The sequence below is a fragment of the Caretta caretta genome, chromosome 4, assembly GCF_965140235.1.
Source record: "Caretta caretta isolate rCarCar2 chromosome 4, rCarCar1.hap1, whole genome shotgun sequence".
NCBI lineage: Eukaryota > Metazoa > Chordata > Testudines > Cheloniidae > Caretta > Caretta caretta.
In genome coordinates, this window is record NC_134209.1 from 79,657,239 (window position 1) to 79,672,137 (window position 14,899).

General features: G+C 39.3%; 1 protein-coding gene across 3 annotated transcripts in view; it reads right to left on the bottom strand.

Moving 5' to 3' along the window:
• The window catches only part of LOC125635494 (putative ATP-dependent RNA helicase DDX60), a 77,571-nt gene that overhangs the window by 59,213 nt on the left and 3,459 nt on the right, over window positions 1-14,899 (bottom strand). For 2 of the 3 annotated variants that reach the window (XR_012668129.1, XM_048847235.2), the window contains exons 2-9: window positions 13,224-13,504; window positions 12,700-12,769; window positions 11,047-11,224; window positions 7,551-7,892; window positions 6,013-6,126; window positions 4,919-5,092; window positions 3,524-3,682; window positions 2,976-3,117 (exon numbers count right to left, since the gene is read on the bottom strand). Coding sequence is in view for 2 of the 3 variants with exons in the window: in XM_048847235.2 (XP_048703192.2) it covers window positions 2,976-3,117; window positions 3,524-3,682; window positions 4,919-5,092; window positions 6,013-6,126; window positions 7,551-7,892; window positions 11,047-11,224; window positions 12,700-12,769; window positions 13,224-13,485 (1,441 nt within the window). In the remaining variant the exon portion in view is untranslated. The remainder of the gene's footprint in view (window positions 1-2,975; window positions 3,118-3,523; window positions 3,683-4,918; window positions 5,093-6,012; window positions 6,127-7,550; window positions 7,893-11,046; window positions 11,225-12,699; window positions 12,770-13,223; window positions 13,505-14,899) is intronic. The other variant, XM_075127790.1, reaches the window with a different exon arrangement.

Here is a 14,899-nt window from a genome sequence, read left to right on the forward strand (position 1 = left end):
CAAGAAAGCATTCTACAAATACGTTAGAAGCATGAGGAAGACCAAGGACAGGGTAAGCCCATTACTCAGTGGGAAGGAGGGGAACAATAACAGAAAATGTGGAAATGGCAGAAGTGCCAAATTACTTTTATGTTTCAGTTTTCACTAAAAAGGTTAGTAGAGATTGGATGTATAACATTGTGAATGCCAGTGAAACTGAGGTAGGATCAGAGGCTAAAATAGGGAAAGAACAAGTTAAAAATTATTTAGACAAGTTAGATGTCTTCAAGTCACCAGGGCCAGATGAAATACATCCTAGAATACTCAAGGAGTTGACAGAGGAGATATCTGAGCCATTAGTGATTATGTCTGAAAAGTCATGGAAGATGGGAGAGATTCCAGAGGACTGGAAAAGGGCAAATACAGTGCCCGTCTATAAACAGGGAAATAAGGACAACCTGGGGTATTATAGACCAGTCAGCATAACTGAAGCTGAAAGATAATGGAGCAAATAATTAAGCAATCAATTTTCAAACACCTAGAAGATAATAAAGGTGATAAGTAACAGTCAGCATGGATTTGTCAAGAACAAATCATGTCAAACCAACCTGATAGCTTTCTTTAACAGAGTAACAAGTCTCGTGGATGGGGGAAAGCAATAGATCTGGTATATCTTGACTTTAGTAAGGATTTTGATACTATCTCGCATGATCTTCTCATAAACAAACTAGGGAAATACAAACTGGAAGGAGCTACTATAAGGTGGGTACATAACTGGTTGGAAAACCATTCCCAGAGAATAGTTATGAGTGATTCACAGCCAAGATGGAAGGGCATATTAAGTGGAGTATTGCAGGGATCAGTTCTGGGCCTGGTTCTGTTCGATAGATTCATGAATGGTTTAGATAATGGCATAGAGAGTACACTTATGAAGTTTATGGACAATACCAAGCTGGGAGGGGTTACAAGTGCTTTGGAGGATAGGATTAACATTCAAAATGATCTGGACAAACTGGAGAAATGGTATGAAGTAAACAGGATGAAATTCAATAAGGACAAATGCAAAGTACTTCACTTAAGAAGGAACAATCAGTTGCACACATACAAAATGGGAAATGAGTGCCTAGGAAAGAGTACTGCAGAAAGGGATCTGGGGTCATAGTGGATCACAAGCTAAATATGAGTCAACAGTGTAACACTGTTGCAAAAAAAGAAAACATTATTCTGGGATGTATTAGCAGGAGTGTTGTAAGCAAGACAATTGCTGTAAGCAAGACAATTGCTGTAAGTAAGTAAAAAAGTTCCAGCTTGCAGAGATTTCACCACTCAAGAAAGAGATCTTGGGGTCATTGTGGATAGTTCTCTGAAAACAGCCACTCAGTGTGCAGCAGTAGTCAAAAAAGCGAACAGAATGCTGGGAATAATTAGGAAAGGGATAGATAATAGGACAGAAAATACCAGGTTGCCTCCATATAAATCCATGGTATGCCCACATCTTGAATACTGTGTGCAAATGTGGTTGCCCTATCTCAAAAAAGATATACTGGAATTGGAAAAGGTTCAGAAAAGGGCAACAAAAATTATTAGGGGTATGAAACGGCTTCCATATGAGGAGAGATTAATAAGACTGGGACTTTTCAGCTTGGAAAAGAGATGGCGAAGGGGAGATATGATTGAGGTCTATAAAATCATGACTGGTGTAGAAAAAGTTGATAAGGAAGTGTTGTTTACTACTTCTCATAACACAAGAACTAGGGATCACCAAATGAAATTCATAGGCAGCAGGTTTAAAACAAATAAAAGGAAGGATTTCTTCACACAGCACAGAGCCAATCTGTGGAACTCATTGCCAGAGGATGTTGTGAAGGCCAAGACCATAACAGGGTACAAAACAGAACTAGATAAATTCATGGAGGACAGGTCCATCAATGGCTATTAGCCAGGATGGGCAGGAATGGTGTCCCTAGCTTCCGTTTGCCAGAAGCTGGGAATGAGCGACAGGGGATGGATCACTTAATGATTACCTGTTCTGTTCATTCCCTCCGGGATACCTGGCACTAGCCACAGTCGGAAGACAGGATACTGGGCTAGATGGATCTTTGGTCTGACCCAGTAGGGCCATTCTTATGTTAAGTAATTCTTCCACTCTACTCCACACTGATTAGGCCTCAGCTGGAGTATTGTGTCCAGTTCTGGGCACCACATTTCAGGAAAGATGTGGACAAATTGGAGAAAGTCCAGAGAAGCACAACAAAAATGATTAAATGTCTAGAAAACATTATCCATGGGGGAAGATTGAAAAAAATGGGTTTTAGTTTGGAGAAGCAAAGACTGAGAGGGGACATAACAGTTTTCAAGTACATAAAAGGTTGCTACAAGGAACAGGGAGAAAAATTGTTCTTAACCTCTGAGGATGGCCAAGAAGCAATGGGCTTAAATTGTAGCAAGGGTGGTGTAGGTTGGACACTAGGAAGAACTGCCTAACTCTCTGGGTAGTTAAGCACTGGATTAAATCTCCATCACTGGAGATTTTTAAGAGCAGGTTAGACAAACACCTGTCAGGGATGATCTAGATAATACTTAGTCCTGCCATGAATGCAGGGGACTGGGCTAGATGACCTCTTGAGGTCACTTCCAGTCGTACGATTTTGTGAACATAAGACAATCCTCAAGTGGCACGGAGTCCTCATAGTCTAACCTATACCACCTCCCCTCCTTGCTTTTGCATATGCATAGTGGCATGGGTGTGACCACGGAAAGTGGGTCTGAACAGATTCTTGTTAAGTGACAGGAATTATGCATCTAATTCTCTGGACTCAGTACTGAAAATTCTTTTTCTACTATTCCACGCAATAACTTTATTAACATATATATATATATATATATATATATATATATATATATATACTCATTAGCTAATACTTTTGCTTTTCATTTATAAACTTAATAAAATTAGATATTAAAAAAGCAAATTATTCAAGAGCAAAGATAAATACCTGAGCAGTATTCTATTTCATAGTAATGTGAAAGATTCTTTAACAGTGAATTGTCCCTTAAATCAGGCAGGTGAGTTAAATCCAATTGCCAGTCACTTTCATCATTTAGTTGCTTCAGAACAAAATAGTCACAATGTTGTTGCTATTAAAAAAAATGCAGTTAATTCTTACATAGCACTTTTTAGCTGCAGAGATCAAAGCATTTTACAAAAGAAGGTATGATGATCCCATTTTTACAGACTGGTAAAATAAAGCAGTGAGAGGTGATGTGACTTGTCCAAGGTCACACAGCAAGTCAGTGGCAGAGCTTGAATATAAACTCAGTCTTGTACTCCTAGCCTACCTACTGGACCACTCTGCTTCAACAGCAAGCTGTTCAAACTCCACTTGCTTTTAAAAGATCTAAAGACCTTCCAGGCTGCCACTGTACTATGTACAATAAATCTGTATGGTTTGGCCAGGGGGCTAGAGTACCATACCAAGAAAAGGAAAACAGAGGCATTTGCTGCACCCAGCGTCGGTGGGAGGCAAGGCCCTGGTATACCTACCATGATTATAAATGGTAAAACTTGCTTAGTCCAGCAGGAATTAATGATCCTAATCCGAGCTCGTTGCAAAAGAGGCAAGTGGAGAAGAAAAACCACACTGAGGCACTGCATTCTACACAGATCTGTGGCTTCTTCCAGTGTTAATGCTTCACTTTTCTCCTGTTGGGACATAACCAATATACAGTTCACTAAGTACCTCAATAATAAATATTAATTAGTGGTGAACATAATTCATATTAAAAATATAATTCAGTGATTTTTCACTTTGCCAGTGCAGCAAAAAACTGTTACTGTTTTACAATTTGCACGTTACAGTCACTTTTGGCTATCCTTAGTTCATCACATGCCTTTTATTGTAGCATTAGATAACTGAGGATCAGATACCACTTCCATTATAAATCCAAGAGGAAAGTAATGTGACCGTTGAAGATCATATAGAATTTAGTAAACCAATTACCAATCTGCCTGGATAAAAATTACATTCTTTTAAGATGAGAAGCTAATATTTAAATAGAGTGCTTTGTTTTTTTTTTCTTTGTAAACCCTATTAATTAATTTTGAGATAGTTATCACAGTTACTTTTTCAATATGTTCCTACAACCTACCATATGTGCTACTCTACATGTATACTGTTACACTGCTTCCATATTAGACTAATTAAAACATAAGACTTTTAGCATAATTAGATATTAAAAAAAAGATATTGATGAAGGGTTACATATGGCAAGTAAGAAATTGAGACTTTTTCCCTGAACAAAAAAATATGAAAAATTATATTCTTCTACAGTGGTTATTATACTGTTGTGTATGAGGAACGAGAAAAAAGAGTAACTGGCAAGATTGCCTCCTATGGTAAAACTTCTCAGGAAAGAGGCCATGGGACCCGGTTCCAAACCCCATGGATTCCTTAAGTAGGTGGCTTAAGTAGGTGTCATAATGCCCTGTTCCTTCATACCAACTATGGCCCAGAGTAGCTCCATCCCCACGTATAGTGCAACTCCACTGGAGCACCACTGCCAGGGACTCTTTCTGGCTATGGCTGCCCACCTTTAAGTGGGGTTCTGCTTAAGTGGTGATCTCATCCACAGAGAAGACTCTGTAGAAACAATAATACAGCCCCAAGCCACATCATTTTTTCCTAGTTAGAGAGGCTGGTAGTAGGATGAAGTTCACCCCTTGATCCACCCACTCTTCTGCCAATCCACCCAGTCAACGTTCCCTTTCCGTGCAGTTCTCTGGACCAGCAGATACACAGAGGAAGCAAGACATGATGCTGCAGAAGCCACTGGGACCCTCTTCAGGATGGGATCTTGGGGGACAATCCTCTCCAACATTACCAAAATACTTATGTTAAGAGAATGAACAGGGTGATGAGAAGTTATAAAGAAATCTCACCTTCTGACTGAAATTTTTTGTTAGTTGTTCCTTTGTTTCCTCAGAGACTTTTGCATTTTCTAACATGTTACTGTACATTTTTAATCCCACTGTACATGTAAGAACACAAACTATACGTCTAATGTCGGATCCTTCTGGCCACAGATGCTTCAGCAGCAAAATAGTCTGACATACCTACAATCATAAGGTGTTAATATTATTATTTTTATAATGAAAAGATTATAAAGGAGACATATACATTTATCTTAATATAACTCTATCAATGAAGAAAAGCAGTGCATCAAGATATACCGAAGGGAAAAAAAAGTTAGTTAAAATAGTTTCATTTTCTGCTCCTGGGATAGTGCGTTATTAAACTTAGTTTTTTAAAAGCAATTCCACTACAATCCAAAGCCCACTAAATATTTCTATTGACTTCAAGAGACTTTCAATAAGGCCACATGTGCAAAAAGCCAGTAGTTTTGGGGGTGAACATCAGCTTATGGAGCTGGTCTGGCTCCCACTGAAGTCAATGGGAGTTTTGCTATTGTCTTCAATAGGACTAAAAGAAGTTCAATGGTATAGCAGGCATATTTAATACTTAAAAAACTGAATGAGGAAACTAGTCATAAAAATGCACCCTCAAACTCTTGGATTTGGTGGTCTTCATCTCAGCTAGTGCTGCCAATTGATTTCTGACAGGGTAATTTATACTCAGCGTGGCAGAGGGTTTGTAATTGTTTAAAATTATTGTTTAAGCTCATGAAGGAAGATTTACTGTGTCTCTGTATAGTAACCTAAAATCAATATATTGGATTAATATTTGTCTATTATTTTGAATAGGAAAGCAGAGTATAAGTGCTAAATATTATTATTATGAAATATCCCTGTAAGCAATCTCTCTTCCAAAAAATATCCTTTGTTGTGAATAGTTTAGTACACAGTGAGGCCCCTGGAATTCCAGAGGAATCCATGAGATTTGGGAGTGGGTCCCATGGCCTCTTCCACAAGACCATTATCTGACTTCTACTGCACAACTGTCAGATTGTTGCATGAACACACTTTTTGTTACTGAGCTGTGTAACTAGAAAAAAATAGTAAAATAGTTAAGTTACCTCTTCTTGTATGTTTCTCAAACTCATCTTTAAATTATACAGATAGGCTGTATCCTGGGTTTTTTGTAAGTGTTTGACTGTGGTTTCACAAGTATGTTGCAGATCCTTTTCATGCTAAATGAGAATGAAAATATACAAGTCAAAGTTATACATTAAAGTCAAAGGGAAATAAATTTTAAGTGCCTAAGTCCCATTTTCAAAAGTCACTTAGGCACTTTTGAAAAATGGGACTTAGGCAACTAAGTTACTTAGGTGCTTTTGAAAAATTTACCCAAAGTTTATTAACCTCAAATACCGGTGGAACATGAGTTTATATGGCCATTCTGCTTAGGCCTGCAACTAACATCACTTGTAAAGAAACTTCCTTTGTCACAACAGGGTAAAAACCACATGCCGAAGACCTAAACTCGAGTGGTATGAGTTACTATATATGTTAAACAAAAGCAGGGCCTGATGCACACCCACTGAAGTAAATGGAAAGGCTCCTATTAAGGTCAAAGGGCTTTGGATCAAGCCCTAAATGAACAGTACAGGAAAAGAGACACGCTGCTCACAAATTCCTGAGGCTGCCTAATAAGCTGTATTTCAACAAGTGCTTGGGACATCCAGGCCATTAGGAACTTAAGAGTGACAACGAATATGATCTACAGTCCATCATATAAGCTTTCTTCGAGGACAAATTCATGGCAAATAGGCACAAGGGAACCAGAACTGTTTCTGTTTAAAATAAATTAATTAATTAAAGCTGAGGACTGGGAGTCAGGAAATCTGTAATCTACTCTGGCCCATCACTAACCTACTATGTAAACTTGGGCTAGTACATTAGCCACTTTATAACCTGAGTTTACCCCCTCTGTAAAATGAGGATAACAACATAGGGCCTAATTCTACCATCCTTACCCACAGTGAGTACAACTTAGTATGGGAGTAGTCCCATGGATTTCAATCAGATCACCCACAGAGTACGGTACTATTCAGTGTAGGGAAAGAAGGATCAGACCATTTACTGTACAGTAATTAAGTGCCAAATCCTCAACCCAGCTTGATTAGCTGGGCTAGGTTACTGCAAACTGAAGGAACACGTTGTGCCTCTCTCTCTCGTCCCCTCCCCACCCCTTATTCCCATGGCAAGAAGCACTGGAAGATCCACACAGCACTGAATCCTATAGCCTAGCATGTTGCTATGGAGAAGGGGTCTAGAATTTGCCCCAAATGAATTAATGTATGCAGAGGACTTTAAGATCCTCAGATGAAAGGCATACAGACAAGCCAAATGTTATCACTGCATCATGATATTAATGTATAAAAACCTGGTTTTCAAATTCAAAGATTCCAAGTTCAGAAGGGACCACTATGATAATCTAGTTTGACCTCCTGTAGTACTTCCCCAAATAATTCCTAAAACATCTATTTCAGAAGAACATTCAGCCTTGATTCAAAAATTGCCAATGAGATGTTATAATTAAAAATATAATTCTACATATAAATGGTACATTTTTCCTACTTAAAATCCATAAAGAAGATGTATTGCAATTTACCTGCTGAAAAAATGACCTGTGTTCGTATGCATTCTGGACATAATATCCATAAACTCTAAGAGCATCAGACTCCTGTCCTGAAGTGAGCACAACATTGATTTTCTTTGACAAGGTATGAGCAATGAATATATGTAAATAGTCTTCTTGTAGAGAGGTGAGTCCTAAATCAGAGATTATCATAAAATATGGATAACTTTCCTTGAGGAAAATCTGCCATTCTGGTGAGAAACAATTGGAAAACTCTGTATGAATGACAATGTCAGTGTTGCACTTCAGGTGTTGTATTAATGCAGTACGATGGAAAAGGAAAATAGGGTAACTGAAATACATCTGTTCCACATCCTGGGGAAAGTGAAAACAATTGAGAGATTATTATTTCACATTTATATTCCAATAGACCCTATTCAGAACTCTTTCAACTAGTGATATACAAACATACACAAAGACATACAATGAAGAATACTAAAATATTATATTTTTGTGCATATCACTGCTGTTTTCTTGTATGCTATTAGTAATGTTGTACAGAATGATATATTTGTTCCTAAACATTTCATAGGAGTAAAAGGCAATACAAAGATTTCCATATATATAAAGATGCGATTGATATATCCATTGCCTTTTTTTAAAATATGTTAAAAGAACAGTAAGGTTGCAAAGTCAAAAGTTAGGGAATGCCAGAATAAAGGTTTAATTTGTCTCCTTAGTGTATATGCCTTATGATAGTCTTTAATTACGTGATCATATACTACTTTTTTTCCACCTGAAAACAGGGTCTTACAATAGGAGGTGCCAGTTAACCTTAAGCATAGGCAATGCTACCAGCTCCACCCATAATTACTATAGCCCCAGTAGAAATGTAATAACCATTTCAATATTCCAAATAAAGAAGATACAATCATCTTCTTCCTCCATCCCCACTAGGAAGCTGCAAAAGTCCCTCTACAGAAGTGATTCTCAACCAGGTGTATGTGTACTCCTGGGGGTACACAGAGGTCTTCCAGGGGGTACATCAACTCATCAACATAAAAAGCACAAGTGAAGTCAGTACAAACTAAAATTTCATACAATGACTTGTTTATACTGCTCTATATACTATACACTGAAATGTAAGTACAATATTTATATTCCAATTGATTTATTTTATAATTATATGGTAAAAATGAGAAAGTAAGCAATTTTTTGGTCATAGTGTGACACTCTTGTATTTTTAAGTCTGATTTTGTAAGCATGTAGTTTTTAAGTGAGGTGAAACTTGGGGGTACATAGGACAAATCAGACTCCTGAAAAGGGCACAGTAGTCTGGAAAGGCTGAGAGTCACTGCTCTACAGGCACATTGTGGGCTAAGACCTCAAGCTCTGTGTAGATATGCCAAGGATGGATGGAGCCATGGAGAAACCACTTTGTAACATGTGCCCTCAGGACCCAGAATTTCTCCTGGGAGAAACTGATCCATGACTCGTCTATTCCACATGAAAAGGAAGACAGTGTACAGCCACCAGGAATTCAGAAAACAGAATGAAAAGAAGTAAGACTCTTAAAGGATCCAGGTTGCTGTGTGGGAGAGGAGCCCTGGGAAGCTGAGTGAAGTGGCAGGCCATCTCCAGTGGCAATTGAGGACCCACTCAGTTGCACCATGTCTACACAGCTTGTCTCTTCCCCTTTCCATTTGTCTGTAATCCCCTGCATTTGCAGTGATGTATATGAGGAAAATTTTACAGAAACAATTTTGCAGTTTACAGCAGACTTTTCCCCTTCCCATGGATTTCTCCATCGAAGGGGAACATTGGGCCCAGGCTGCTATTATTTTGTAGGCAAGCTTCTTTACTATAAATGATCAAGATTTATAAAATTCTAGGAATGCACTGGTAAAAATTTCATTAAGGTGAATATAGTTGCGTATCTCTAAATGGATTTTAATGGGTTAGCGACATGATTATACATTCATTTTAATACACTACTAAACAATTTTAATAGAAGCTTCTGCAAAACAATTCTTACAAAAAAGAAGTCAGGAAAATAAGGTTCAGATGTGTTTCCTGGGGGTTATTGTGCATCTCTTTGCACATATAACTGAAATCAACAGATTTGCCTTTCTTACACTGTTAGGATATAGATATTCAGGCCTGTCTGTAAAGGCCTATACTCTAAGAATTTAGGTGTATTCTTATCACTTGGCTAATTATAGAGGTATAAAAGAAAGAATCAAAATCACTATCTGCTGGTGTAAGGGCCTTCTCTTACTGTGACAGTCTGAGGCCCTGTTCTTAGACTAAGGCCTTTGGCTAAGCAGCAGAGGCAGCCATAAGCTAGGAAGCGAACAGTCACATCCTCACATTCCAAACTAGTCACATTGAAATAAGGTGCTATTGGGCTGTTAGACACTATCAGGACAGGATTGTATTCCTATCACCTTCAGAGAAAGGGAAGTGCCTAGAAAATGTAAAAGGAAACTTAGTTTGATAGCATCCTGTCTGGCAAGAACTCACTTATCAGTAGCTGGGATGTGAAATCCTCACTTCTGTATTGTCTTGTCATTATAGTTCCCACTTTGCTATTGTTTGCCTGTATAATCTCTGTCTGGTTCTGTGATTGTTCCTGTTTGCTGTATAATTAATTTTGCTGGGTGTAAACTAATTAAGGTGGTGGGATATAATTGGTTACAGAATCATGTTACAATATGTTAGGATTGGTTAGTTAAATTTCAGGAAAATGATTGGTTAAGGTAGAGCTAAGCAGAACTCAAGTTTTACTATATAATCGGTAGTCAATGAGGAAGTGGGGGTGGGGGTGGGGGTGTGGGGGGGAGTGCGGGTGGGTGTGGGAGATGGGAACAGGGAAAGTAAGTGGGTGAAGGAATAAGCCCCCTAACATACATTCTGGCCCAATAACCTTGTGCTGTGGGAAAACCCACAGAGCAAAGGAAATCTCTGCAAGGTTTTCATTGTGACAAATTGTTTCCTAATCAGTCCATGAGGAGTAGCATGGCTTATCCAACCCAAGGAAACAGGTTGCAGGGCCTACTCCCAAGCATCCTGCATCCATTGAGAGCCACACAGATCCTGACTGGGGAAGGAGGGCTGAAAGGCTGCCAGGGACAACTGCACAGGGACTCTTTACCTCCTCATTCGCTCACCATCCTCCAATGCCACAGAATAGCTACTACAGACAGAAGCCTGGGTCCAATGTCTGCAAGACCAGTGAGGGAACAACGTGAATCTTTCAGAACTTCTCATTTTTGCCTCCTCAGCAGAGCCCTGGGACAGAAAACCAGCTGTTGCTGAGTCAGTCTTGTGCCTGGGGATGTGAGGTCTAGATAAGCAGGTCCCTTCTGCATATGGATTCGGGGTAGGAGAGCAAGATTGGGTTCATAATTATTATAGATTGTATTTTTTTTAAAATCTACTGATGAAATTTCCTTTCTTACAATCCATTCCTTTTGAAATAGTGCAGTGGTTTAAACAGTATGCAAATAAGAGTTGGTTGTTACAGTACCTTGAAGAAAACAATTACATATTTTGCTCCTTTTTGGGTGAAATCCAGCAGAAAGCATTCAACTAAGTAAAAGAAGGGCAGATATTGTCTTTTCTTGCATAAATATTTGAGAAGCAGGGAATCCCCATCGATCACAAAAAAATCAGACTCCACAAAGTCATTTAGTAAACTGACATACCTGAATGAAAAAAGAAAGAGTATAAGCATAATCTTGCACAAATGGAAATGCCGGGGGCGGGGGGGCAGACATTTGATTGCTAAAAGATTTAATTCACTAGAAAACTTGTTTTAAAATCGACAAAATTGAGTAGTATAGGCCAATTCAGAAGAAAGCTATCTTTCTTGCCTCTAAAGTCGGTCATAAGCTGCCAACATTCCTCTTCATTTATTCAATGTAATGGAAATTTTCTCACTCTTCAACACTGTGGATGCTATCTAGCCCAAATCAAATTTTATGGCTGCTACCACTCATATCTGTTTCTGCGGAAACTGTTCCTGATTCTGACAGAAAAGTGTCCCATTGGATACAACCACAGAATGTATAGTGGGCACCATCTTGCCAGAAGCCCCAGTTATAATATATAACAATTATATTCATGCCAATAACTTCAGCGAGGTAAGGGAGTTCTTTTAACATCTTAAAAGGATGAGTTCTTTCAAGTAGGGAAGAATTTTAAAAGGAGATGAAAAGATATTGAATATTACCTCTTTCCTCAGCCCCAGAAATGTCAGCGTATCCTATTAGCAAGAAGAATCTAATCATGATGGATTCCCTCCAGCAAACCAACAATTAGGGGGATTCTTTCTTCACTCCACCCCTAATATGAAGGCTGCTTATGTCAGGAAGATATAAGATTTGCCTTAGCCCAGCCAGAAAGAAGACTTGGAGCCAGACCTCTTCCTGCTGAAGATCACAGGGAAATGAGGGAAAGATGGCACCTGGGCACTTCTGAAAATCCCAGTAGGATTGTCACCTTGTCACAGGGTGACTGGCCTCTTTAAGAGGGATTAGGTTCAGTGCACCTATGACTAGTCAGCTGCCTGCCAACTGGGCTTAAGAGAAGGCATCTGGGCTGTATAAAGAGCCAGGAAAGCAGTGGAGGAATGCTGCCTGAAAGAGATAGGAAGGGCCTGTGAGCGGTACCTGAAAAGGAAAGGAGAGCCACAGAGACAGATAGGATGCAGCATGGGAGAACTGCTGGAGGCAGAGAGAAGCAGTGGAGAGCTGGCAAGAGCTACTGGGAGAGAGCTACAGGAGACTTGTGAGAGAGAGGGTGCTAACAGAGATGAGAACTAGTAACAAGAGCTGTTGGGAAGAATAGAAGCTGAAGAAAGATGTTGGGGAGGACTGGCTAGAGCTTTGTGTAAACCTCCCATTGGTGTCAGTGGGCATTCTGCTATGGACTGAGCAGAGTATACAGTCCTAAATGCCCAGCCCACTGACCATAATTAAAAGTGGAATTCAGTCTCCTTCAGAGAATTAATTTGACACCCTGATCGCCTGATTTTCAATAAACCTGGATGAATAGTGGACAGTCACAGTAAAAGGTACAGTATTATATTATGCTAACAATGCCAACTACTGGATTTAATGGAAACTTTTTCCTAACAAATTATTTTTACATTTATTTCAGTGAAACTCACTGTACATACTTAGCTTGTGACAGGGATTTCCAAATGAATAAAGACAGTTTCTTCAGAAATCCAAGACATTCTCTTTGTTCTAAAATAAACATATGGATTTTACTCAAACAAGGGATTCATGTGGTAAGAGAACACCATAAAAATTAGACATTAGCATAAGCCAGTGGTTCCCAAACTTGTTCCACCGATACTGCAGGGAAAGCCCCTGGCAGGCCAGGCCAGTTTGCTTACCTGCTGTGTCCACATGTTCAGCCAATCGCGGCTCCCAGTGGCCGCGGTTCGCTGCTCCAGGCCAATGGGAGCTGCTGGAAGCGGCGGCCAGTACGTTCCTCAGCCCACGCCACTTCCAGCAGCTCCCATTGGCCTGGAGCAGCGAACCGTGGCCACTGAGAGCTGCGATCAGCCAAACTTGCGGATGTGGCAGGTAAACAAACCGGCCCGGCCCACCAGGGCTTGCCCTGCACAAGTGGTGGAACAAGTTTGGGAACCACTGGCATAAGCAGCTAACATCTCACCAGGATTTGGGGACTCACGTGTGTCCCTGAGTTCTTTGGAATCTTCTCTATCAGCTTTTGAAACATGTTGCAACTCTTCTTCAGCTCTCAATATACCTGAAAAGTCATGATGGCTTTTATCTTCTTCAACTTCTTTTTCTCCATCTTCTTCTCCATCAAATGGGGAAGAATAATGCTCCAGACTACTGTCCGTGGTCTCGCTCTCTTCATCAGCACTACTGTCACTCTCACTCCCATTCACACTCCCATCTTCCTGAGGATCAGTTTGTGCAGAAGCCATCAGACTTTCTTTTTGGTCTCTAAAAATAAAAATGTATTTAATCGCCAGTCATTAATTTTCAGTAACTATGGTGTGCTCTTCGACTTGGTTCATTAAATGATCCACCTTGCTATTAGAGGTGACTGGAAAATTTCCATTGAATAAAACTTGGGCAAAAAAAAGAAAGCATTTTGTGACTATCCCTGTGAGAATTTTTTCCATTTTCCAACAAACTCTACTCACTATTACATTCTGCAATAATTACTCAACATTTTCATATAATTCAGTTTCCTAAAATTTGTCAAATCTTTTTTCTTCGCACATCAAGTCAGTCATCCTTATTCAACAAGAACTTATTCAACAAGAAAAAAATTGTGTGGCCCTTCAATGGGTGAACAAAAGGGGAAGGGGAGGAAAGGTGCAAGGAACCTCTTCTAATCTTGCACCTTTTAAAGAGGTGCGGTAGTAGCTTTCTTTCTCTGGAGTGCCAGGGAGCTAGGAGGCATGTCCCACAAAACTGTTGCTGGGTTGATTCATCTCTATATTGCCCCATACACAGGGCCATGGCTTATTCACCTAAAGGAATATGGAGAAAAATAAAGCACCAAATCTTGCTTGCTTTACTAACACAGAACTTCCACTGCAGTCAATGGGCTCAGCTATGTAAAATGTAAATCCAGAATAAGGGAAAGATGGTTCTGTACCACCTTTCAGCTTTTTCAATCCTGTGTTGGTCAGGGGCCATTGGGGCTCTGCATAAGAGCAGGGGTCTGCCTACATGCACTTCTTTGCAGGATTGGGGCCTTTTCAACACAAATAGCTTAAAATTACTAAAAATCTCTTTGCTTTTAATGGAGCTACTTGTATGAGCTACTTGTACTTGTATTTGCTCGTATAAATAAGGGTTTGCAGAATATCTTCTAATTCATCCTATGCTGACACATCAGCATAGCCAACATCTCAGTGATTACATTTCATTCACACACACCAAAGACTTATCCAGCCCCCTCCTATCTTACATAATTCCCTATCAACCTATCTTATTTTATTTATTTTATTTATTTTATTTTAATTTTTGAAGATTGTTACTAGAATAAGTTCCACACTACAAATATAGTAAGGAGAATATGTGGCAGGTTTATTACTGCAAACATTTAATGACAATACTTTTTTATGAGAAAATATAACTTACAAATAAAATGCAAACTCCAGTCATAAGAAGGAGAAGAAGAAAAAGGACAGCCAATATTTTCAATAATTGTGAAAATATAACACACTAAGATCCAGTAGCATAAGTGTTGGATTCAGTGTCTGTCATATATGGTTCCCAAATAGCAGAGTATTATAAGGTTTTTTGGATTTGGTGCAGTGAGTTTCTCCACAGCAAAATAATATCACACCTTATTGATCCCAGTACCATGTTATTATTTTCTGA